The 24424-nt window shown below is 44.7% G+C and overlaps 1 protein-coding gene across 1 annotated transcript in view; it reads right to left on the bottom strand.

The window, feature by feature from the left end:
• Positions 1-24424, bottom strand: part of LOC147124240 (zinc finger protein GLIS3-like) — a 297628-nt gene that overhangs the window by 132894 nt on the left and 140310 nt on the right. Inside the window, exon 5 of the mRNA XM_085983481.1 lies at positions 15572-15737. Within this exon, the coding sequence (XP_085839607.1) occupies positions 15572-15737 (166 nt within the window). The remainder of the gene's footprint in view (positions 1-15571; positions 15738-24424) is intronic.

The raw sequence follows: 24424 nt of genomic DNA, 5'->3' as shown, positions 1-24424 counted from the left end.
TTGTTGGTGCTGCTGTTGTTCATGGTTCTGCTGCTGCAGTGGCTAGTCTTCATCCGAATCTGATGTCCAGGAGGAAAATAAATAAATGGTTCCTGTGCTTCTGGTATATGCCTCAGTTGAGGAAGCGCTCATTCAAGGTGGGGAGAGGGGTTTCCCAGGAGGTCACACTGGAGATGGGTGTCAGGTTCTAATCTTCTACAACAATGAGTATGCCTGCTAAAAGTTCCCCCAGACCTGAGACAACAAAGTTCTGCCATCTGCAAATGATCATTGGTGAAAACTCCTGTTTAATTGTAGAGCTGCAGTTAGTAAGCAATCCACTTGTGAGGCCGCCAGAATTAACTGGCGTGTTCCAGAGGAGACGTGCAGGATGGGGGAAATGTGGTAAAATCAGAAAGGCCTCTCAAAATGGGATTATAGAGGCAATTAACTGGTTGTTAAGGGCCTTAAGGACCTATCCCGCCTCTTGGAGGCGGGATGGAAACAGGGTTTGAAACCCCAATTCTGGAAAAACTGCTCGGAGGCGGGCTGGAGGCAGGATCGGAGCCACCTGCCACTTTTGGCGATTTTAACACCTCACACGCCTCCAATCCCGCCTCCTCGGCCCTGGCAAATTCGAGCCCTTTGTTTCAGACCTGGCCAAGAAAATTACTCTCTTGTCAGCCAAGGCACTGCAATTCATATCCCATGCATTTGAATGGTAGAAATAAGTAACATTCGAATCACTTACCTATTGGAAAGAATCTGGGTCATCGTCAAAGAAACATACTTTGATGTGGAGTATCAAAAGCCTTCTTGGAGTAGTCTAAGTTTTCCTTATTCTGCAGCCCTCTCCTCCCACCCCCATTTCTAACTGGCCATCGCCTGCAGAATGCCATTGATATGGAAGCTGTCTGAATGGTTTGAATGTTCTTCAATGCAGGTTGAAGGGAGTGGGGAAGGATGTAACAAGGACTGTTATGCAGAGGAGCTCTATTTATGTTCTCAGGACAGGGGTGTGAGAAGCTCAGTGGAATCACTGAGCTATGAGCTGATCCCTGACATCTTTGGCTGCAAGGTGCTGATGTGGCCCTCCTTCTTTTGCTACTGCTTCTCCTTCCCCAGGTCTTCCTCATCTGATGATGGCATCTACTGCTCTGACTCCTTCAAATGCAGGTCTTTCAGCAGTGCAATGTTGTGCAGTATGCAGCAGACCATAACGATGTGTGACACTCAATCTGGGGCATATTGCAGCAAACCCCACCCCCTCCCCCCGAGCAGTCCAGACACCTAAACCTCTGTTTGAACATTCGCATTGTGTACTCTATAAGGGTCCTGGTTGTGCCCTGGCTTCAATTGTTTCTGTGCTGCTCGGGCTACACAGGGGTGTCATCAAGCCGGTCTGCAGGGGATATCCCTTGTTCCAAGCAGCCACGAGCTCTGTTCTGTTGACTCTTGAGATCAGTGGGGAAGAGGATTTACATGCTCAGCCCTGGCAAAGAGGGCATTGATCCACGGTTTAATACAGCTAATAATATAGAATACGTAATGCCCACATTAATACACCACCCTATAACATTATCCGGTGTCAGCTGTGGCTCAGTTGGTAGCACTCTCGCCTCTGAGTCAGAAGGTTGTGGGTTCTACGCTGACACTCCAGTGCAGTACCGAGGGAGTGCTGCACTGTCAGTGGTGCTGTCTTTTGGATGAGATGTTAAGTCGAGGCCCTGTCTGCTCTCTCATGTGGGCATAAAAGAAGAAGAGCAGGGGAGTTATCCCCAGTGTCTTGGCTAATATTTTTATCCCTCAATCAACATCTCTAAAGCAGATTATCTGGTCATTACCACATTGCTGTTTGTGAGAGCTTGCTGTGCACAAATTGGCTGCTGCATTTCCTACATTACAACAGTGACTACACTTCAAAAAGTACTTAATTAGCTGTAAAGCACTTTGGGATGTCCGGTGGTCGTGAAAAGTGCTATAGAAATGCAAGTCTTTCTTTCTTTCTTAGCTGTGAACTGCAGACTGAGAGATGTGGCTGATGTCCCCTGAAGCAGACGGAAAGGATCCAGTGGCATAAAAAATTCAGGGCTGTGATTACTTTGAGGTTCATTGGCATGGCATGACCCCTCTGATCCAGCAGGCAGTAGAGGTCAGCGACAGCCTCCCTGGAGAAACACAGCTTTTTCCAGCTCCTCGGAGGTCTAAAAAAATGACTGTTGGTTTCTAAAACTTTGTGCGAGGTATGGCCTCCTGTGTGCAGTTGTTCTGCCCCCACCTTTTGTCTTCTGAGAGGCCCAAGTGCTGATGGTGGTGTTTGCTGAGGCAGCTGTTGCTCCTTCTCCTCCAAGTCTTGCTCCATCCAGAACAAAGAAGCAATAATGCCAGCCATAGTAACCAGCCACAGTAAGTAGAACAATCTGACTACAATAACAACTTGCAATTATATAGCGCCTTCAACATAGTAAAACATCCCAAGGTGCTTCACACAAGCGCTAATCAGACCAAATTTGAAACCGAGCCACATAAGGAGATATTGGGACAGGCGGCCAAAAGCTTGGTCAAAGTGGCAGGTTTTAAGAAGCGTCTTAAAGGAGGAGAGAGAGGTAGAGAGGCGGAGAGGTTTAGGGAGGGAATTCCAGAGCTTTGGACCTTGGCAGCTGAAGGCACGGCCTCCAATGGTAGAGAGATTAAAATCGGGGATGCTCAAGAAGCCAGAATCAGAAAAGCGCAGAGATCTCAAAGGTTGTAGGCAATGTTCTTCTAATTATTTTTTGTGGCTGCGCAGCTTAAAGGGAATAAAAACAGAAAATGCTGGGAATACTCAGCAGGTCAGGCAGCATCTGTGGTGAGAGAAACAGAATTAACATTTCAGATCGATGCCCTTTCATCAGAATTGGAAAAAGTTGGAGATGTAACAGATTTTAAGCAAGTGCTGGGGCAGGCAAAGGGGGGAGGGGAGGAAAGAAGAAAAGGGAAGGTCTGTGATAGGGTAAAAGACAGGAGTGATTAAATGACAAAAGGTATGAGAGAAACAGAGTTAACGGAGTCGATTTTCATTGACCCGTGGAGTCGGGATTGGAGGCGTGCGGGGGGTTAAAGTCCCGAATTTGGAGGTCCCGACACCATCCCGCCCCCAAGTAAGTTTCAAAGGAGGCGGGTACCCACCCTGCACTGGGACCCGCCTACCCGAGGCGGGAAGGGATTAGTGCCAATTAACTGCCTGTTAACAGGTAGTTAACAGGCAGTTTTTGACCTAATCTCTATTTTAAAGCTTGAACTGTGGGATTCCCGACAGCTCCAAACCACGCCAAGTTAGAGGAGTCGGGCCATCGGGTTGAAGGACTTGGAGGGGTTGAGATGTCGGTGTTCAGGTGAGTGATGTGTGCATGAGTGCAAAGGTAAGTGTGTTTGGTGTGTCTAAAGTGTGTAAAGAAGTTTAAATGACCTGTACTTACCTTTACAACCGTCCATCATCTAACTGGCACAGAAAGCCAAATGGCTGCGATCTGTCAAAAGTGACAGCCTGCAGCTTTCTGTGCCAGTGAGATTTCTAACTGAGTCTGTGTAGAAGGACTCAGGTTAGAAGTAAGACTGTCAGTGTTTGACAGCTTCAAACAGCTGTGAAACACTGATATTTCATCTGTCAAAACATCTTGACAGATGAAATTTCAGTCTGTGATGTCACCTGTTGCCGGATGACCCTTAATTGGCCTGCTGAGCCCACTGGGTGGGCTCAACAAGGTCAATCAAGTTAAAATCGCGTGGATTGGCCGCATCTCGATGGAGGCGGGACTACAACCCCGAAAGTTGTAATCCCGCCTCCTTCCCGACTTCTGAATGAAAATCACCCCCAACGTTTCAAGTCGATGAGCTTTCGTCATTTAATTACTCCTGCCTTCCACCCTATCACAGACCTTCCCTTTTCTTCTTTCCTCCCCTCCCCCTTTCCCTGCCACTGCACTTGCTTAAAATCTGTTACAGCTCTAACTTTTTCCAGTTCTGACGAAAGGTCATTGACCTGAAACGTTAACGCTGTTTCTCTCTCCACAGATGCTGGCTGACCTGCTGATTATTTCCAGCATTTTCTGTTTTTCTGTTTTTATTTCAGATTTCCAGCATCCACAGTATTTTGCTTTTGTATTGCAGCTTAAAGGGAACATTGGTTGTAAGGCTGGAGGAGATAGGGAGGGGCGAGGCCATGGAGGGATTTGGAAACAAGGATGAGAATTTTAAAATCGCGGCGTTGTCAGACCGGGAGCCAATGTAGGTCAGTGAGCACAGGGGTGATGGGTGAACGGGAATTGGTGCCAGTTAGGATACGGGCAGCATAATTTTGGATGAGCTCAAGTTTATGGAGGGTGGAAGAGGGGAGGTCAGCCCAGAGAGTGTTGGAATAGCCAAGGCTAGAGGTAATAAAGGCCTGGATTAACTAAATGGTTGTAAGGCAACAAAAGTGTACAAGTAGTGATCTGGAAGCTGGCAACTCTCATGGCAAACCAGATATCTGCAATTTCAGGGTTAAATGCAGTGGGGGCGGATAGGACATCATTTTAATGACCCCGCTTGCCCGGGGTGGGTACCTGACATGCAGCTAAAAACTGATGAGTTAAAGTGGTGCGGGGTGGGAATGGTGCGGGGAGCCCCCAGAAACAATTTGTACCCCTCACCTGCCGGTGGGCTGAGTTAAAATCGGCACTTATGTTTTTTGCCTGAGTCCAAGTAACCTCCGGTCTGAAATGTTCTGTGTAAAAGGGTAACTGGTAATTCTGTGGCATGCTGCTTGCTCTCATTCCTCTATCCACATGAAAAATATAGACTTTGGATTATAGGAAACCCAAGGCAGCCTATGGAAACTGTACAGTTCTGTGAGCCTGAATTGTCACACTACTTTTGTTTAATAGCCTGAAAATTGAAAGCACTGCAAGTCAGGCTTGCTGACCTCCATGCTTAATTCTTCAATTTGCACACCAGTTGAGTAAGATTTTAGGCTATGAGTAGTGTCTCACAGTTTCAGGGCTATACTGATAATGTATTCCACAGACCCACAGCAATGTGGTTGATTCTTAACTGCCCTCAGCAAAGCCCTAGCAAGCCACTCAGTTGTATCAAACCACTACGAAAACTTACAATAAGAATAAAACTGGATGGACCACCTGGCATTGACCTAGGCATCGGATTCAGACGCGACAACGGCACACCCAGCCCAGTTGACCCTGCAAAATCCTTCTCACTAACATCTGGGGTCTTGTGCCAAAATTGGGAGAGATGCCCCACAAACTAGTCAAGCAACAGCCTGGCATAGTAATACTCAAAGAATCATACCTTTCAGCTAACGTCCCAGACACTTCAATCACCATCCCTGGATATGTCCTGTCCCACCAGCAGGACGACCAAGCAGAGGTGGCAGCACAGTGGTATACAGTCGGGAAGGAGTGGCTCTGGGAGTCCTCAACATTGACTCCGGACCCCATGAAGTCTCATGGCATCAGGTCAAACATGGGCAAGGAAACCTGTTCATTGCCATCTACTGCCCTCCCTCAACTGATGAATCAATACTCTTCCACGTTGAACACCACTTGGAAAAAGCACTTAATATAGTAAGGGCACAGAATGTACTCTGGGTAGGGGACTTCAATGCCTATCACCAAGAGTGGCTCGGTAGCACCACTACTGACTGAGTTGGCCGAGTCCTGAGGGCATAGCTGCCAAACTGGACACGCGGCAGGTGGTGAGAGAAACAACACGAGGGAAAAACCTACTTGACCTCGTCCTCGCCAATCTACCTGTCGTAGATGCATCTGTCGATGCCAGTATTGGTAGGAGTGACCACCACACAGTCATTGTGGAGACAAAGTCCCGTCTTCACACTGAGAACAACCTCCAGCGTGTTGCATGGCACTACCAATGTGCAAAAGAGGATTTTTACAGATCAGATCTAGCAGCTCAAAACTGGGCATCCATGAGGCACTGTGAGCCATCAGCAGCAGCAGAATTGTATTCCACCACAATCTATAGCCTCATGGCCCAGCATATCCCTCACTCTACCATTACCATCAAACCAGGGGACCAACTCTTGTTCAATGAAGAGTGTAAAAGAGCTTGCCAGGAGCAGCACCAGGTGTACCTAAAAATGAGGTGCCAACCTAGTGTAACTACAACACAGGACTACATGCATGCTAAACAGCGGAAGCAGCATGCTATAGAAGTGGCTAAAACGATCCCACAACCAATAGATTTGATCAAAGCTCTGCAGTCCTACCACATCCAGTCATGAATGGTGGTAGACAATTAAACAACTAATGGAAGGAGGAAGCTCCATGAACATCCTCAATGATGGCAGAGCTCAACACGTGAATGCAAAAGACAAGTCAGAAGCATTCGCAACCATCTTCAGCCAGAAGTGGTGAGTGGATGATACATCTTGACCTCTTCCTGAGGTCCCCACCATCACAGAAGCCAGACTTCAGCCAATTCGATTCACTCCACATGAGATCAAGAAACGGCTGAGCACACTGGATACGGCAAAGGCTTTGGGCCGCGACAACATTCCGGCTATCGTGCTGAGGACTTGTGCTCCAGAACCAGCTGCACTTCTAGTCAAGCTGTTCCAAAACAACTTCAACACTGGCATCTACCCGACAAAGTGGAAAATTGCCCAGGCATGTCCTGTTCACAAAAAGCAGGACAAATCCAATCCAGCCAAATACCTCCCCAAGAGCCTGCTCTCAATCATCAGGAAAGTAGTGGAAAGTGTCATTGACAGTGCCAACAAGCAGCACTTAGTCACCAATAACCTAACCGATACCCAGTTTGGGTTCTGCGAGGCTCACTCGGCTGCAGACCTCATTACAGCCTTAATCCAAACATGGACGAAAGAGATGAATTCCAGAGGTGAGGTGAGAGTGACTGCCAAAGAGCCCTAGTAAAACTGAAGTCAATGGGAATCGGGGGGAAAACTTGCCACTGGCTGGAGGCATACCTAGCACAAAGGAAGATGCTTGTGTTTGTTGGAGGCCAATCATCACAGCCCCAGCACATCGCTGCAGTAGTTCTTTAGGGCAGTGTCTTAGGCCCAACCATCTTCAGCTGCTTCACCAATGACCTTCCCTCCATCATAAGGTCAGAAGTGGGGATGTTTGCTGATAATTGCAAAGTGTTCAGTTCCATTTGTAATTCCTCAGATAATGAAGCAGTCCATGGCGATATTTAGCAAGACAACATCCAGGCTTGTTCTGATAAGTGGCAAGTAACATTCGCGCCACACAATTGCCAGACAATGGACATCTCCAACAAGAGAGAGTCTAAGCACCTAACCAAGACATTCAATGGCATTTCCATCACCAAATCCCCCACCATCAACATCCTGGTGGTCACCATTGACCAGAAATTTAACTGGACCAGCAACATAAATACTGTGGCTACAAGAGCAGGTCAGAGGCTGGGTATTCTGCGGTGAGTGACGCACCTCCTGACTCCCCAATGCCTTTCCACCTCCTTTAAGGCACAAATCAGGTGTGTGATGGAATATGCTGCACTTGCCTGGATGGGTGCAGCTCCAATGACACTCAAGAAGTTCAACACCATCCAGGACAAAGCAGCCCGCTTGATCGACACCTCATCCACCACCTTAAACATTCACCCCCTCCACCACCGGCGCAACATGGCTGCAGAGTATACCATCTACAAGATGCACTGCAGCAACTCTGCAAGACTTCTTCAACAGCACCTCCCAAACCTGCAACCTCTTCCACCTAGAAGGACAAGGGCAGCAGGCGCATGGGAACACCATCACCTCCAAGTTCCTCTCCAAGTCACAGACCATCCTGACTTGGAAATATATCGCTGTTCCTTCATCATCACTGGGTCACAATCCAGGAATTCCCGACCTAACAGCACTGTGGGAGTACCTTCATCACACGGACTGCAGCGGTTCAAGAAGGCAGCTCATCACCACCTTCTCAAGGGCAATTAGGGATGGGCAATAAATGCTGACCGTGGCAGAGACTCCCACATCCCATGAATGAATAAATTAAAAAGAAAGAAAGACTTACATTTATATAGCGCCTTTCATGACCACCGGACATCTCAAAGCACTTTACAGCCAATGAAGTACATTTCTGGAGAGTAGTCACTGTTGTAATGTGGGAAACGCGGCAGCCAATTTGCACACAGCAAGCTCCCACAAACAGCAATGTGATAATTATTATGTCTGTGTATAATTGAGACACGGACGGCAGGAGTTGATTATAACAAGTCTTTACTGAATGGAGACAACTTGGCACTGAAACGACAGAAGGCTGCTAGTGCCTTTTATACAGGGGTGGTCACTGCCGGTACTGCAGTCTGAGACCAGTTATTCCCTTAAAGGTACATACACAACAATTCCTCCACTTTTAGATAAACAGTACATAACATTCATTTAACAACTAAATGATAACTAATTACAATTACAATTACGGTTGCTAGATACATTGGTTGAGGTTAAGCAATTATAAGTTCAGTCTTTGAGGAGGCTTCCTGATTCTGCCTGGATAACACCTCTTTGGGGTATCAGGTTCTTCTGGTAAGGTTGAGTCGGGATCAATGTCGTTGTTTGGTTCGTCTGCTTCCAATATCACCGATTCTGTGGTAGATGCAATTGGTACTTCGGTTTCATCGCCAGGTGTATCAGATCGTGGTGTGGAGTTGACGTTTTCCAGTGACTCTAGAATCTGGTCAGCATGGCGTCTTACAATGCTCTCTCCAATGTCCACGGTATACATGAGAGGTCCTTGCCGTGTACAGATCGTTCCTGGCTGCCATTTCTCTGTGCGGTAGTCCCTGGCCAAAACTGGTTGACCTATCTTAAAACTCCTGGTCGGCCTTTCATTCATATTCTGAAACTGCCTGTTCTCCACATCTCTTCTGATGTTCGGCTTAACCAAATCCAAGCAGCATCGTAGTCTTCAATTGAAGAACATCATGGCAGGAGTTTGGTTGGTAACTGCATGTGTCGCATTCCGGTAGGCAAACAAGAAGTTGTCCACCTTGTGTTGTAGGGGTATATCTTCATTACACATTGCCTTGATAGCCTTCTTGAATGTTTGAACAAACCTCTCGGCCAATCCATTAGTGGCTGGATGATATGGGGCGGATGTGTAATGCTTAACACCATTGTTCTTTAAAAACCTCCGGAACTCTTCAGACACAAACTGTGGTCCATTGTCAGAGCAAATCTGTTCAGGCAGCCCATTCCTGGCGAATATGGTTCGTAAGACTGTGATAGTTTTTTCTGTGGTGGTTGAGGACATTTTTATTACCTCTGGCCACTTTGAATGTGCATCCACCGCAATTAAAAACATCGAGTCCATGAAGGTGAGAATACCAAGGTCAAGGAAATAGAAACAAGAAACTGTGAAGGCAGCAAGAAGTAAAATAAAAAGGCTAAGCTGATCTTTGGCTGCTAATATGGCTGGCGCCCACAATGTCACACCTTGCTGCTAGGAACAATGTAAGGCAGTGTGCAGAAGTTATACAGACAATAGGCGATCAGAAAACGCATTACCATGATTGCAAATGCATTACCATAATGTTTAGGTGATCATGAACACATTACCAGGATGTTTACTTAGCTGTAACCCATTCAGTTAAATGTGACTTCTTTATTTCAAACTGCCAGGCCAGGAAATCAAATTAAATGTATACGTGCACAGCTCAGGATTGGTGCAGGAATATATGAGGTGTTAATGTCTTCTCAAATGCAAGTATAATAATGTAGCACACTGTATGACAAATTGCTTGCTCTGTTGGGTTCGTCAGACTCTTGCAGGTGTCGGTGCCGACATTTCAGAGTAAGACTCTGCGGAAAATAAATCGTTTGAATTCTCCAGTTGCATTCGACTCAGTGATTACTGAACCAGACTGAGGGTAAAAGAATCCGTTCTATCAAAGGGACCAGCAAAATCAATGTGCACCCTTTGCCATGGAGATGAGGGCCTCTCCCATGGATGTAGAGGGGCTTGTGGTGGGGCGTTTTGGACCTTCTGGCATCCTGTACATCTCTTGGTCATCTCTTTGATTTCTCTATCGATTCCCGGCCACCACACAAACGCTCTGGCTAAGTTCTTCATTTTTACCCCTCCCAGATGACCCTCATGAAGCTCATTGAGCATTCTATCCTTCAATTTGGGTGGAATTACTACTCTGGATCCACACATCAAGGTTCCTCTGCACACTGACAGCTGTTCTCTTCTCGGCGAGAATGCTGGCAGCAGTGGTTCGCCATGTGCTGGCCATCCCTTCACCGTTAAATCATAGACCCAGGATAGTGTCAGGTCATTTCGTGTTTCCTTTTCTATGTTTGCATTCGTCACAGGGAGACATTCGACTATGGTCGAGTGGAATATCTCCACTGGATCCACTGCAAGTTCTTCTTCCACCGTCGGCAACGGTAGGCGCGACAATCCATTAGCATTCCCATGCTGTTTAGTTCCTTTGTACTCGATGTCATATTGGTGTGCCCCTAGGAAAAGGGACCACCTCTGTAGCCGTTGTGCTGTCATTATCGGTACGCCCTTCTGAGGGTTGAAAATGGAGACAAGAGGTTGATAATCAGTTAGTAGAGTAAATTTTTGACCGTGCAGGTAGTGATTGAACTTCTTCACCCCCCACACCAGGCTGAGGGCCTCTCTGTCAATCTGGGCGTAGTTACGCTCGGCTGAAGTTAACGAGCGTGACGCAAAAGCTATCGGCCTCTCTAACCCATCAAGAAATTTATGTGACAGTACCGCCCCAATGCCGTAGGGAGACGCATCACACGCCAGTCTTATCGGTAGTGATGGGTTGTAGTGAGCCAATACTTCTCTTGAAGTGATTAAGTCCTTACTCTTCTGAAAGGCCCGCTTACATTCATTGCTCCATTTCCATGCTACTCCCCTTCGTAGTAGGGCATTCAGTGGGTGCAGAATTGTGGACAAATTCAGTAAAAACTTATGGTAGTAATTCACCAATCCGAGGAATGACCTCAGTTGCGACATATTTTCAGGCGCTGGGGCCTTAACTACCGCTTCAATTTTGTCAGGGGACTTATGTAACCCCTCTTCATCAATCACGTGGCCACAATACGATATCTGTTTCTTAAAAACTCGCACTTGGGGCGATTGGCTCGTAGCCCATGTTCACGTAGTCTAGTGAGCACCTGTTCTAGGTTGTCAAGGTGTTCACTGTCATCTTCACCTGTCACGAGGATATCGTCCAAGTAACACTGAGTCCCCGGAATCCCTTGCAGGACTTGTTCCATCGCTCTTTGCCATATCGCCGGAGCTGATGCTACTCCGAATACTAGTCGATGATACTGGTAAAGACCTTTGTGAGTGTTTATCGTGAGATACTTCCTAGAGGATTCTTCAACCTCCATCTGCAAATATGCTTGTGCTAGGTCAATTTTTGTATCCTCCAGATAGTGAGGCGAAGATATCTTCTATCCTTGGAAGAGGATATTGTACTGTGTGAAGGACTGGGTTCACCGTCACCTTGAAGTCCCCACAGATGCGAACCTTCCTTGGCTCCTCAGACTTATTGTTTAACGTTTTCTTCATGACAGGAACGATGGGTGTCGCCCACTCACTCCAGTCTACCTTAGATAACACACCTGCATTCTCCAGATTCTCCAGCTCTGCCTCGACGGCTGGGCGAATTGCATATCGTACCGGTCTTGCTTTGAAAAACTTGGGAATTGCATTCTCTTCTATTTTTATCGAGGCGGTTACGCCTTTAAGAGTGCCCAGTTCTTGTTGAAATACCTCTTTGGCGTTAGCTAAGATTGTTGACAATCGTCCAGGAGTGACGTCGTCATCCTTTTTACCAGCCACCGTCATTGCCTGAATGGAGTGCCAGTCTAAGCTTATCTTTCTGATCCATTCACGTCCCAATAACGGTGGTCCACCATCTTGCAGTATGTAGAGATACAATTTCCATATTTTCTTGCCGTTGTATTCGACAGGCACCCTTATTTTTCCTCTGGGGTATACTTTTTGCCCCGTATACGTCCTCAAGACTTTGGATGTCTCTCTCAAGGGTATGTGTGAGAATAGCCGCTCGTAGTCTCGTCAATTCATGACGGTTAGAGCTGATCCTGTATCCAATTCCATTTTGACTTGGGACCCTGCTATCGTGAGGGTGACCCCAATGGTTCGGTGATCCTCTTTTGCGATTACATTGTGAAGTTTTAGACAGCTTAGTCTCTTGTTCCCGGATTCACTATCGCTCATCTGGTCTTTGGAACTACTGTCCGTCATCTTTTGTACTTTCTTGTACGGTTCCTTAGTAGCCTTTTTGTTGTCGTTGGTCTTCTTCCCAGACCTGCAAACTCGTGCAATGTGTCCCATCTTTCTGCATTGCCTGCATATTTTGTCCTTGGACCAGCAGTCCTTCTGGTCATGGGTTGTTCTGCCGCAGCGATAACATTTTGCAAATCCCCATGTCATTTCGTGGGTGCCGTATTCCTGTGGCTTTTGTTGTATTTCCGCAGCTCCCCTGGCTGCTGCTTCATACGATACTGCCACGCTGAAAGCCTTATCTAGCATCAGCTCTTTCTCTGAGAGTAACTTCTTCTGGGTTCCTTCACTTAGGAGTCCACAGACAAATTTGTCCCATAAAGTATCTGCCAGTCCTGCTCCGAACTGGCAGTGCTTTGATAGCTTGCGTAGTTCTGTAAGGTAATCAGCATTGCTCTCATCTTTATGCTGAGTTCTCCTGTGGAATTTAAATCTTTCTGCTATCAGCAGCGGTGCAGGGTTTAGGTGTTCCTGTAGGATAGCAACAATTTCGTTAAAACTCTTCGCCTTCGGTTTGGCTGGAGTAATCAGGTCCCGCAATAGGCCGTACGTTCTTGCGCCCATTAAGTTTAGCAGTACCGATGCCTTTTTCTCATCGGCTATTTCGTTTGCCTCGCAATATACCTCGACTCTTTCCACATACGTGGTCCAGTCTTCTGTTGCATTATCAAAGGCAGTGATATAGCCAGTCTTCGGCATCTTGGAAATCTAAAATGGCACCTCCCGTGCTTTGCCTTCTTCCCCGATTTAACAAAATGGTGCCTCCCACGCTTTGCCTTCTTCCCCGCTGGATTAAGATGGCGCCTCCCGCGCTTTGCCTTCTTCCCCGCTGTTGCTAGCGCTGCTTTCCACGGTTTCCATTGTAAACTGCAGCTCCTCGCGGCTTTCTGCGCATTTAATTTTTTTTATTTCATTATTTTCCCGTCGTCGGAACAACCCTGCGGGACTCTTGCCTCCCTCTTCTTGGGTCTGTACGCTGCCCGGCTTCGTAGCACCGGCCGCGCCCTGTGTGCTCCACCCGCTCTCTCTCTCCTCTTCCCGACAACGCTGCTCGGCCCCGTTGCAAGCCACCCGCTTGAGTTCTAGACCGCCGCAGCCCAGGAAGGATCAGTGTACTACCTGCCACCAGCCCGATTAGCTGAAGCACCGTCGACAGGAACCAAGCCCCACTCTCGACAGCCTCTCCTGCAAATCTTCAACTCCGCTGACTCAGAGGCGGATGCCCACGGTCGACGCCCGTTTCTACTGTTTCTTTCTTCTTTCTGGCCTCGACCTCTGCTCACTTCGCTTCAGGGATGGCTCCCATGAGGTGGTGCAGACTGTAGGTAAGTTTGTATCTGCTCGTCGCCGATATTATGTCCGTGTATAATTGAGACACGGACGGCAGGAGTTGATTATAACAAATCTTTACTGAATGGAGACAACCTGGAACTGAAACTACAGAAGGCTGCTAGTGCCTTTTATACAGGGGTGGTCACTGCCGGTACTGCAGTCTGAGACCAGTTATTCCCTTAAAGGTACATACACAACAATAATGATCAGATAATCTGTTTTTGTTATTTTGATTGAGGGATAAATATTGGGTAGGACACCGGTGATAACTCCCCTGCTCTTCTTCAAAATATTGCCATGGGATCTTTTACATCCACCTAAGAGAGCAGACGGGGCCTCAGTTTAACGTCTCATCTGAAAGATGGCACCTCTGACAGTACAGCATTCCCTCAGCACTGCACTGGAGTGTCAGCCTAGCTTTAGGTGCTCAAGTCCCTGGAGTGAGACTTGAACCCACAACTTTCTGACTCAGAGGCGAGTGTGCTACCCACTGAGCCATAGCTGACACAAAAAAAAGACATAGTAGGTATATGTCGCTGTAATACAGTATTGTTTTCTTTATTAATCAAATTCTTTTTAAGTTTGGGTTCTATAATTAAGTTCATGACCTTTATTTAGAAGGAACAAGAACGCTTAATGTTTTGAGTCACTGCAAAGTAATTATTTGATGTCCGTTGGAAATGCACTGACCTATAATACTTAGTCAACTGACTTCATTTTATTTCTGTTTGATAAAGAAAGAGGGATCGCACAAGAGAAAGAGACCATGGAAGTCAAACTCACAACTATCAATTGGTGCAGTTTTGGTTCCCATTTCCATTACTTACTATCTAGGATAACAACAGAAAATGCTGGAAAAACTCAACAGGTCAGGCAACATCCGTGGACAGAAATTTGTTTCCTGACCTGCTGAGTTTTTCCAGCATTTTCTGTTGTTATTTCGGATTTCCAACATCCGCAGTATTTTGCTAACTTACTATCTAGCATTGTCCAAAGACAAATACTATAATTAGCATGGCAAGCACTCCTGATTTTATCTTAAATAACAACAGAAAATGCTGGAAATACTCAGCAGGCCAGGCAGCATCCGTGGAGAGAGAAACAGAGTTACCGTTTCAGGTCTGGGACCCTTCATCAGAACTGGAAAAAGCTGGAGATGTAACAGATATTAAGCAGGTGCAGAGACGGTGGGGTGGGGGGGGAGTGGGTGGTTAGGAGGGGAGGAAGAAATAGAAAGAACATCCTGTACTTTTGTAAGAGGCAGGAAAGATAAAATGTTGCAAATGGGAATGGCAAAAATCATACTGCATGAAAAATGGGGGCAGGGATAATTATCTGAAATTGTTGAACTCAATGTTGAGTCTGGCAGGCTGCAAAGGGCCCAATCAAAAGATGAGGTGCTGTTCCTCGAGCTTACGTTGAGCTTCATTGGAACAATGCAATAGCCCGAGGACAGAGAGATCAGAGTGGGAGTGAAGCGGTGAATTAAAGTGACAGGCGACCGGAAGCTCAGGGTCACCCGTACGGACTGAACGGAGGTGTTCCGCAAAGCGGTCGCCCAATCTGCGTTTGGTCTCCCCAATGTAGAGGAGACCGCATCGTGAGCAGCGAATACAGTATATTAAATTGCAAGAAGTACAAGTAAATCGCTGTTTCACCTGGAAGGGGTGTTTGGGGCCCTGGACAGTGGGAAGGGAGGATATTGTATTCTTTTTATCCACCTTAGAAGGATGATAGGCTAAGTGGACCCTGTCAGTATTTGATCCCAGGACCAATGCTCAAATGGCCAAGCTATCTAGCATCCCATTTTCATTTAATGCAGTACAAAAACTTTATAGCAACATTTATACGACAATAGACTACTAATATCAGATGTAAACCAAGTATCGATGAAAATAAAAATGACACCAAAACATATTCTAATCTGATTAACATTCACCTACCTCTCATTGCCCTCTTCTACCACAGGGAGTGGGGGTAGCTGTGTCTGTTGGTTGTGGGGGCTTCCTTGCATATTGTGCACAGGGGACGGATGATTTGGAGGATGGGAAGAAGGCATGATGCCTGCTGCTGTTCCACATCGGCTTGAATGTGTGCTGGAAAACATTCCTGAAGAGACACACAAAAATATAGCATTACTTAATACAGTCACAATACCGTCACTGTTAAATAAGGTAATGCCTCTCCCCCTCCTGGGAATAACAAATGTTGTCTTGGTATGAAAGATGATCAGGTTGAACTTTCAACAACTGCAAAAAATTATTTACTAAATGTTCCTTTAGAAAAATCTTGAATTTGAAAATAAAATTGTCAGCATAGCTAACTTCATTGGTTTCTACTTGTCAGTGAAGGATTTTCAATGATCTCTGTTAGAAATATCTTAAGAAAGTTGTGAGTTCCTACTATATTGCACTCTTTGAAAATGCTAACTGTCTGAATTATCCAGACTTTTAGGATTCAAAACAGACTTGCCCTCTTTTGTGAGGAAAAATTTATAAGATTCACAAAATGCAACACCCCTTTGAAGCAGAGCGATTAGGTATATAGTGTAAATACAGTATATAAATATATGTAGATTGCAATCTTTGTGTACATTACAGTACAAACCTATGTATGTTACAATGTACACAGATTACAGTACAAATCTATATAGGTTATAATATGTGTATGTTCCAGTAAAAATGTATGTTGATTAGAATGCATAAGTGTATGTGGATTCCAAATGTGTGTAGATCAACATATAAATTTCATAGATCACAATGTGGGTAGATTGCAGTATAATTGTATTTAGATTACAATATGTATGTAGATTACAGTGTAAATGTATGTAGATTATAATGGCCCAGATTTTGCAGTGGTAATGACAGCGAAACGGTCAGCATTCGCTATCATTACTCCTCTGAAACTGACTGCAACTTCAGGATTTAACACATGCGCAGATAAATGTGGAAATCCTGAAGTTGTGGTCAGTCATTCCACGCTCCGCCACAGGTTGCGTTGTGGAACTCCCCAGAGCCGGCAATCAATTCAAATCACGTGAACTGACGAAAACGTCCCCATTTACGGTGGAATATCGCTGTTAAAAACCCCGTAAAACATTAAGGCCCCGAAATTCCGTTCCCTATGGGTGTGTACGCGCTGTGTACTCACCCGTAGGGCCAACAGAAGTGCCGGCTTCACGCATGCACTGCGCATGCGCTGGAAACCGGAACTTCCATTCTCTGAAGAAAGGGGTTCGCAGGTCAAACGCCTGCGCCAGAGAGGCAGCGAGTACGCCTGGAACTTCCGTTTTTTTCGCGGTTGATGCAGTCCGGGTAAGTCGGTAGCAGCTGCGCCTGAAAAAGCAGGCGCAAGGCCTGCTTTTAACAAGGTAAGAGGTGATATCAGTAAAAGAACATTTTTAACACTTATTTATCATTTTAAAATACTTTAAAGAAAGGTAAGTTTATTTTTAGCCTGGTTAAAAACTTTAATTATTTTTTTCAAAAAATTAAATTTTTGTTTAAAATAGTTAATTTATGTAATTTATAGTCATTTTAAAAATGTGATTTTTAAAAAATGTATTTGAGGTTTTACTTATGTTTTGGGGCTGATCTCTATTCATAGATTTGAAAGGTTTTCCTGTCAAATCTATGAATGGAGATTCCCTGCTCTGATTGGCTCCCCTGCGAACTAGCTGCGCCCCTTGGATACACGTGCCCTGCCTACCAGCAGTTTGAGCAGGCACATCAACGGAATTCTATGCCGGCCCAGAGCATTACGGTCGGCGCTGTTCATTTGTGCAGGTTGGGGGCCTGCGCCCGCGGGAAGCCTCCGACCGGAATTTCTGGGCCTTTAAATTTAAGCCTTGTTGAAAGAAGTGTAACTGGGTTTTAAATGGTGTACTGCCTGCTGAACAACCATTCTGGCCCTGAAAAACTAATTTTATATTTGTGGTATGTCAAATTTTTCCATTAATATGATTAAGAATGACAAGTTTTTAATATAATTATTTTTTTTTACAAATTGTTTATGATATTTCAGCTTCTACCATAATCCTATGTATATGTCCCAATCTTTATTTTGGTTTCTGTAAAATCTATTAAAAGTAAATTATAACCTGTGCATTTTACTTCCTGGTTTGCTGTCTGTGATTGGTTGCTTAGCCAGCTTGATTACATCACTGTTGCTGGATGCTGGTGATTCACTTGATTTTGCCTCAGGTTCAAACTAAGGTCAGGAGAACTGAAATTAACGCCACAGAGATCGCTAGATCTTTGTGGGCATTTTTCTTCGAGGGCAGCAGGCCATTGTTTAAACATGGATTCCAATTTGTGTAAATTATTGTATAAATGTGTGCAGATTACAATATATAAATGTATATAGATTAGAATGTAAATGCATGACAATACAATGCAAAGCATATAAGAATAAATCTATTTTATTACATTTCATTTCAAAATTAATGGCCTGAATTTGCGGTCGGAGGCTTCCCATGGGCAGATGCCTCCAAATGGCAAAAAATCTACGCACCTACCTGATGGTCCTGGATCCTCGGAGACCCGCGCTCCTGGGCCTCTATGCATAGACATGTGCAGAGGCCCACGTACCCCAGGGGCACAGGCAGTTCGCAAGCGCCCCAGGATCATATGGGCTGGCCCAACCAATGAAAGAAGGGGGATCGCCATTCATGCTTATGGGGATTCCATACATACGGAACCTCCATAAGCATGAATGGGGATCACATAAAAAACACATTTACATAACAATTTTTTTTTACATATTTAAAATTAATTAAAATACAATTTAATTAAACATTTAAAATAAAAATTTAAGTTTTTGAAAAATAAATTTAAATGTTTTAAAGGGACTAAAATAACTAACTTATTTTACAGGTGTTTTAATGTTTAAATAATTGAAAAAAAATATTTTTATATTCATTAAAACTCTAAGAATTTCATGGGTATTCGCTGGGCAGTAGTTGGGCAAATAGCCCAACTCTTCGCCTGCGGATGCCCTTTTCCCGGGGATACGGAGGATCTGTTCTTGACAGATCACAAGTTCCGGTTTTTGGCGTGCAAAAACGCGGAACTTGCGGGGCCCTTGTGGGCGTGTACACATCACGTATGCACCTGCAGGCACCGGAAAATGCAGGCCATTGCCTTTTACTTAAATTACAGAACAAAATGTCTGAAAACTTGCTAATATATTGGGGCCTAAATGCAATATTGTTGTGTTCATTTTAAGGGCCTAAAACCAGCATCATGATAACTCATTTAGCAGGACAGAGGCCTGCATCCAATCTACACAACATTTGAGCAACTGCTAAATTGGTCGAGACCTTTATTTTTTTTAAGGCAGCCCTGGTGTCCGCCTGAAATGAACACAGGCCTTAAGCGCCCATTCCAGACCAGCATGGCTAAATTTGTTTCCCCGAGTCGGAGCTTGCACTGTGCTAGCTCGAACTAGTACTTCTTCGTCATGATCAGCCTAACCAGTGCTCCTTAAAGGGACCACTGGAGACTGCTCTAAAAAGGCTCTAAAACTTTCATGAGTGTAGTTTCTTGTGGAGTTGGAAAGTAGCAGCAGTGCTCATCCTGGCTCCACAAAACAACCGTGGGCTACTGCTGTCCGGCCTGCCCCTGAGCTCTGACTGATCACCTCCATCCCCCAAACTAACCTGTGAACCTTGGCACAGGGCGAAATTGGTAAAGCCTCGACAGGTGAGCTGCAAAGGGGTGCCCGATTGGCACCCACAGCTCACCTGAATTATTATAGCGAGGCCTAAATGTTGGACGGTCCTTGGGCATGTCTGTTCCAGCTAGCCGTTGCTGCACACTGCAGGAATCTCACCCGGTTTCAGGCACTAACTAATTTAGGGGCCATTCTCTTTTTGAAAGTTCATGTCTTCTGAAGTAATAACTACGCTTGTATCTAGAGCAAGATGTATTCACTTTTCAAAAAAAAGATATACAGAAGGATATTATATTTTAAGACCATTAATAATGACTATTTATTATGATGCCATAACTAAAGACCTACGCAAATTGTCACTGCTATGACAAAAGATCACTGGCATAATGTAAAAAAAATCAGGTGGAGTAGTCTCTGAAAATAGTTTTTTTTCAAATTTTACTCCATGGTGCCTCATACTCTTGTTGTAAACCATTGGAATCAAATAAATACATATCCTGTAAAATTATGCTTACATTTAATAATAGTTTTTACAGTGATGTATCCGAGTCCATATCTGACAGTAAGAGGTAAAATTATTTATAGGTAACAAAATACACTTGTAACAGCCTATGGTATGCAGCACAATAACGACAAGCATGCTGCAATACATTTACATTAAGTGCTGCCTAGGGGGTTTATGTTCATTGTCTGGATCCTTTAGATTAGTAAAAGTCACTCTTTTTTTGCTGGTGGATTGCTTTTAAGTTCGTCTTGAGACACTTAAAGTGATTGGCAGGTGGAACAATTGATTGGGCACGGCAGGAGAACGTATCAGTAATTTTCATTGCTTGTGTGCCTGGGAGATTTCGAGATTAATCTGGAGCTGGTACTTGTGGTATTAATTAGAACTTGAGATTATAAGATCTGGTTGTAGACTATTTTCCAGTTTACACAATTTTAATATAGGATTATTATTTCTATAATAGTTTAGATATTAAGGTAAAACAGCTTTGCATTAAGGCCAACTTATAAACAATGCTTGCAAAGTATATATTATTATTTAAAAATACTTTTTAGTTTTTTTTACTCATAGGGGAATTGCTAAACATGCATATTTGCAGAATCCATATTGACCACATCAGCATCATTTGTGATTACTTCAGTATTCAATTGTGGCCATAAAAATTAATTTGATTACACACATCTTTCGGAAGTCATCTATTTCAATTTTGTACATGAGATTCTATGGAGTAGTATATTTTTAAATAGAGCAGCCAGTGGCCTTTTAAAAACACAATGAGAACATGAATTCTATTTCCTCCTATTTCTCTTTGTTCAGGTCCCAACGGGCTCTGCATCTGCTGCTGCTCAGAGGTTTGATGATCTACTCCAAGACCTCAACAACTCAATGACCCAATGAGGCTCTTCCTTCTTATTTGTTCTGGCTTCAGTTCATTGTCTTCCATAGGACTATGAATCAGAACAGGCGCTCAGCAAAGTGTTCATAATTAAAACTAGGTTTCTCCACTCTGGTTCTGTGCCAGTGCATCAGTAAGCCATCTTTGATCAGAGAGCGACAATTTCTGTAGTTTCGACTGTATTTGATACCATCGATTCTGCTCTCATGTGCCAATCAGCACCACACATCCTCCTTCTGCTCCACAGCCCCCTAAATGAGCTTTCACAATCAGCTGGCAGGAGCTTTGACAAACAGCATCAGCTGGACAATGCTAGTTTTTACTGCTTTATCCCATCTTACCCCACTGGTGAGGTACCTGCTGTCATCTAGCAAGGGCTGAAACCTGGATTATCAATTGTCTAATGACCAACTAGTAATTAACATCTTTGGAGAAGGTAGGAGAGAGACAAGTGGACCCATCTTCAGGGTCAAGATGGTTCCAAAATGACATGCCTGGGATGGAAGATCCTCCATGGCAGAAGCGGCAATCCAATATCTGAGCCAGGCAGATCCAAGGCACCAGATGATTGACTAGCCAGTTGGCTTATTAATGGGCCCTGGAGGGGTAGACCAGCACCTGGGAGCTGGGATTCTCCTCACTTGGCTCCAGGTAGCCTTGCAAGTCAGTAATGGATAGAATGGTGCATACTGAACAAACAGCAAGACATTTTGCAGTGCTCTCTGCTGGTAAATTGCACCTTTTTAGCTGGTTGAACCTCAGCAGTACACTTGACACATTAGATGAGATGATTCCGAAGCCTTGGCTTTTGCCTTATCTTGTATAAGCTCTCTGGATTTAGTTAGGTTGTATATGGCCCTACAGAGAGAGTGCACATTCTCTATGGCGTGCACAGAAATTGTGGCTTTTTCAGTAGTTTGATTTGGAAATGGAGTTCATGGAGTTGGGGGTAATATATTAGCATGGATAAAGAATTGGCTAACTAACAGAAAGGAGAGTCGGGATAAATGGATCATTTTCCAGTTGGCAAACAGTAACTAGTGGGGTGCCACAGGGATCGGTGCTGGGGCCTCAACTATTTACAATCTACATTAATGACTTTGATGATGGGACAGAGTGTAATGTAGCCAAGTTTGCGGATGATACAAAGATGGGTGGGAAAGCAAGCTTTGAAGAGGACTCAAAGAATCTGCAAAGGGATATAGACAGGCTAAGTGAGTGGGAAAACATTTGGCAGATGGAGTATATTGTGGGAAAGTGCGAGGTTATCCACTTTGGCAGGGAAAATAAAAAAGAAAATTATTATTTAAATGGAGAGATTTTACAAAATGCTACAGTTCAGATGGACCTGGGGGTCCTTGTGCATGAAACACAAAAAGTTACCATGCAGGTACAGCAAGTAATCAAAAAGGCAAATGGAATGTTGGCCTTTATTTTAAGGGGGTTGGAGTATAAAAGCAGGGAAGTCCTGCTACAACTGTACAGGGTATTGCTGAGACCACACCTTGAGTATTGCGTACAGTTTTGGTCTCCTTATTTAAGGAAGGATATACTTGCATTGGAGGCAGTTCAGAGACGATTCACTAGGTTAATTCCAGAGATGAGGGGGTTGACTTATGAGGGAAGGTTGAGCAGGTTGGGCCTGCACTCATTGGAATTTAGAAGAATGAGAGGTGATCTTATGGAAACATTTAGGGGGAAAAATTCAGTATCGCCCCGTTTGGGGCGCCATTATCGGCCGTGTGCAAAGTTTAGCACCTGGCGCTAATTATCGCCTCCAACAGCAAACTTGGCTTTTATTGCCCCTGGAGGTGTTTGGAGCGCTAAATCAGGCGATTCACACCTGTCTTAAGGCGCAAAGGCCAAGGTGCGAGGCGCTACATCAGAGTGCTGGCGAAGCTCATATGATGTCAGTCAGCAAAGAAACACAGACACACTGGCGCTGGCCAGTTCTTAAAGGGGAGTTCTGACGAAAGGTCATCGACCTGAAACGTTAACTGTTTCTCTCTTCACAGAAGCTGCTTGACCTGCTGAGTTTCTCCAGCATTTTCTGTTTTTATCTTAAAGGGGAGGGTTGATTTTGCTCTCCATCACATCCTGCTCATTGCAGTCTTGAATCTCAGCCTGGAGAGACCTGTACATCAAATCTGCTGGAAAGAACAATGGAGAGACTCAGGGAAAGAGCTCAGAGTGCAGCCCCCACAGTCTCTTCTAAATCGATACAAGGAAGGGCAAATCAAAATGAACCTGCAAAGTGCTGCTCAGTACCCAAAACTCCTTCACACAGCATTGAATCTCTTCAGAAGTCTCTCTCTCTCTCTCTCAGAATGCGTGGTGCAAAAATGTCACCAACAAAAAAAGGCAGGAAGCGGCCGCCTTTAAATAGCGCTCCCCCAGTCCCTTCCTGACTGCAAAACGCTCCACTCAACCTGTCGTTGCTAGCAGCAGGCGATAAGGCAGGGGGCGCCACTCAATATCCGGTCCGGGGTGCTATCGGTGCGTTGCGCACTCGACTGACGTCACGATCTGCCGGCGCAGGAGATCGTGGCAGTAGTGTTGAGCGCCGCCGCAAAATGTCGAGTTAATTTTGCGAGCGGCGCAAACATCACTACGCCCGGGCGCTAGTTACTTTGCGCCCCATTAGCGCCCTCTTAAGGCGCTAACGGGAGTCGCAAACAACTGAATTTCCCCCCCATAAGATACTGAGGGGGCTCGACAGGGTAGATGCAGAGAGGATGTTTCCCCTCATGGGGCAATCTAGGACTTGGGGGCATAGTTTCAGAATAAAGGCTCGCCCTTTTAGAACTGAGATGAGGATGAATTTCTTCTCTCAGAGGGCTGTAAATCTGTGGAATTCTCTGCCCCAGAGAGCTGTGGAGGCTGGGTCATTAAATACATTCAAGTTGGAGACAGACAGATTTTTGCAAGATAAGGGAGTGAAGGTTTTTTTTTTGCCATGATCTTATTGAATGGCAGAGCAGGCTCAAGGGGCCAAGTGGCCTGCTCCTGCTCCTATTTCTTATGTTGGTTTCCACATGTCAAACAACTGGCTAACCAAAAAGAAAAAGAGATTTTAAGTGAGATGCATCAGTGTGAGTTTGCAACAAACAAAAAAAGTAATTTTTTTTGTGTACATTTGCTCAGAGAGCCTCCAGTGAAGGTGCATACTTAATGACTGTTTGTATGTTTTACTAATTACTGCTGTGGCAATGACACACAACAGGATTATTAATGAATTCTACTTCAAACAGTCACAAATCTCCAAGAATATTCGGCACTGAGTGGACTTAATTATGTTTACATTAGACTCATGCCTTCCCTTGCTTGGATTTTTCTTTTAAAATCATAATAAACTGTATTTATGAGCCCACCCTGCTCTGGTGGCATAATGAACACTTAAAAACTTAACAGACAATAACATTTCACTGAAGATATTGGCCGCTTTCTAGCAGAATTGTTGCTGGCAAGTAATAAAAAGTGGGCTCAAAGATGTGAAGCAGAATATGACATGGTATAAACAACCCGAACGCCCATAATAATGATGTATAGGAATGCTGCTCTTTAATAAATGTTACAGGCAATAACAAGATCCCTTCCAACAAGAAATAGAATTATGTTTGCTGTTGAAATTTCCTAATAATAATTCAGTGCGGTATCAGAAGAGCTGAGTCTGTCTATTAAAGGGTAAATGACTTCATGCAAATTTGCTTGACAAACACCTAT

Source organism: Somniosus microcephalus, chromosome 1 (assembly GCF_052327205.1).
Source record: "Somniosus microcephalus isolate GS21.2 chromosome 1, FLI_Smic_1.0, whole genome shotgun sequence".
In the NCBI taxonomy this organism is placed as follows: Eukaryota; Metazoa; Chordata; class Chondrichthyes; order Squaliformes; family Somniosidae; genus Somniosus; species Somniosus microcephalus.
The sequence above is the reverse complement of the archived record's forward strand: the minus strand, read 5'-3'. Positions and strand labels throughout refer to the sequence as shown.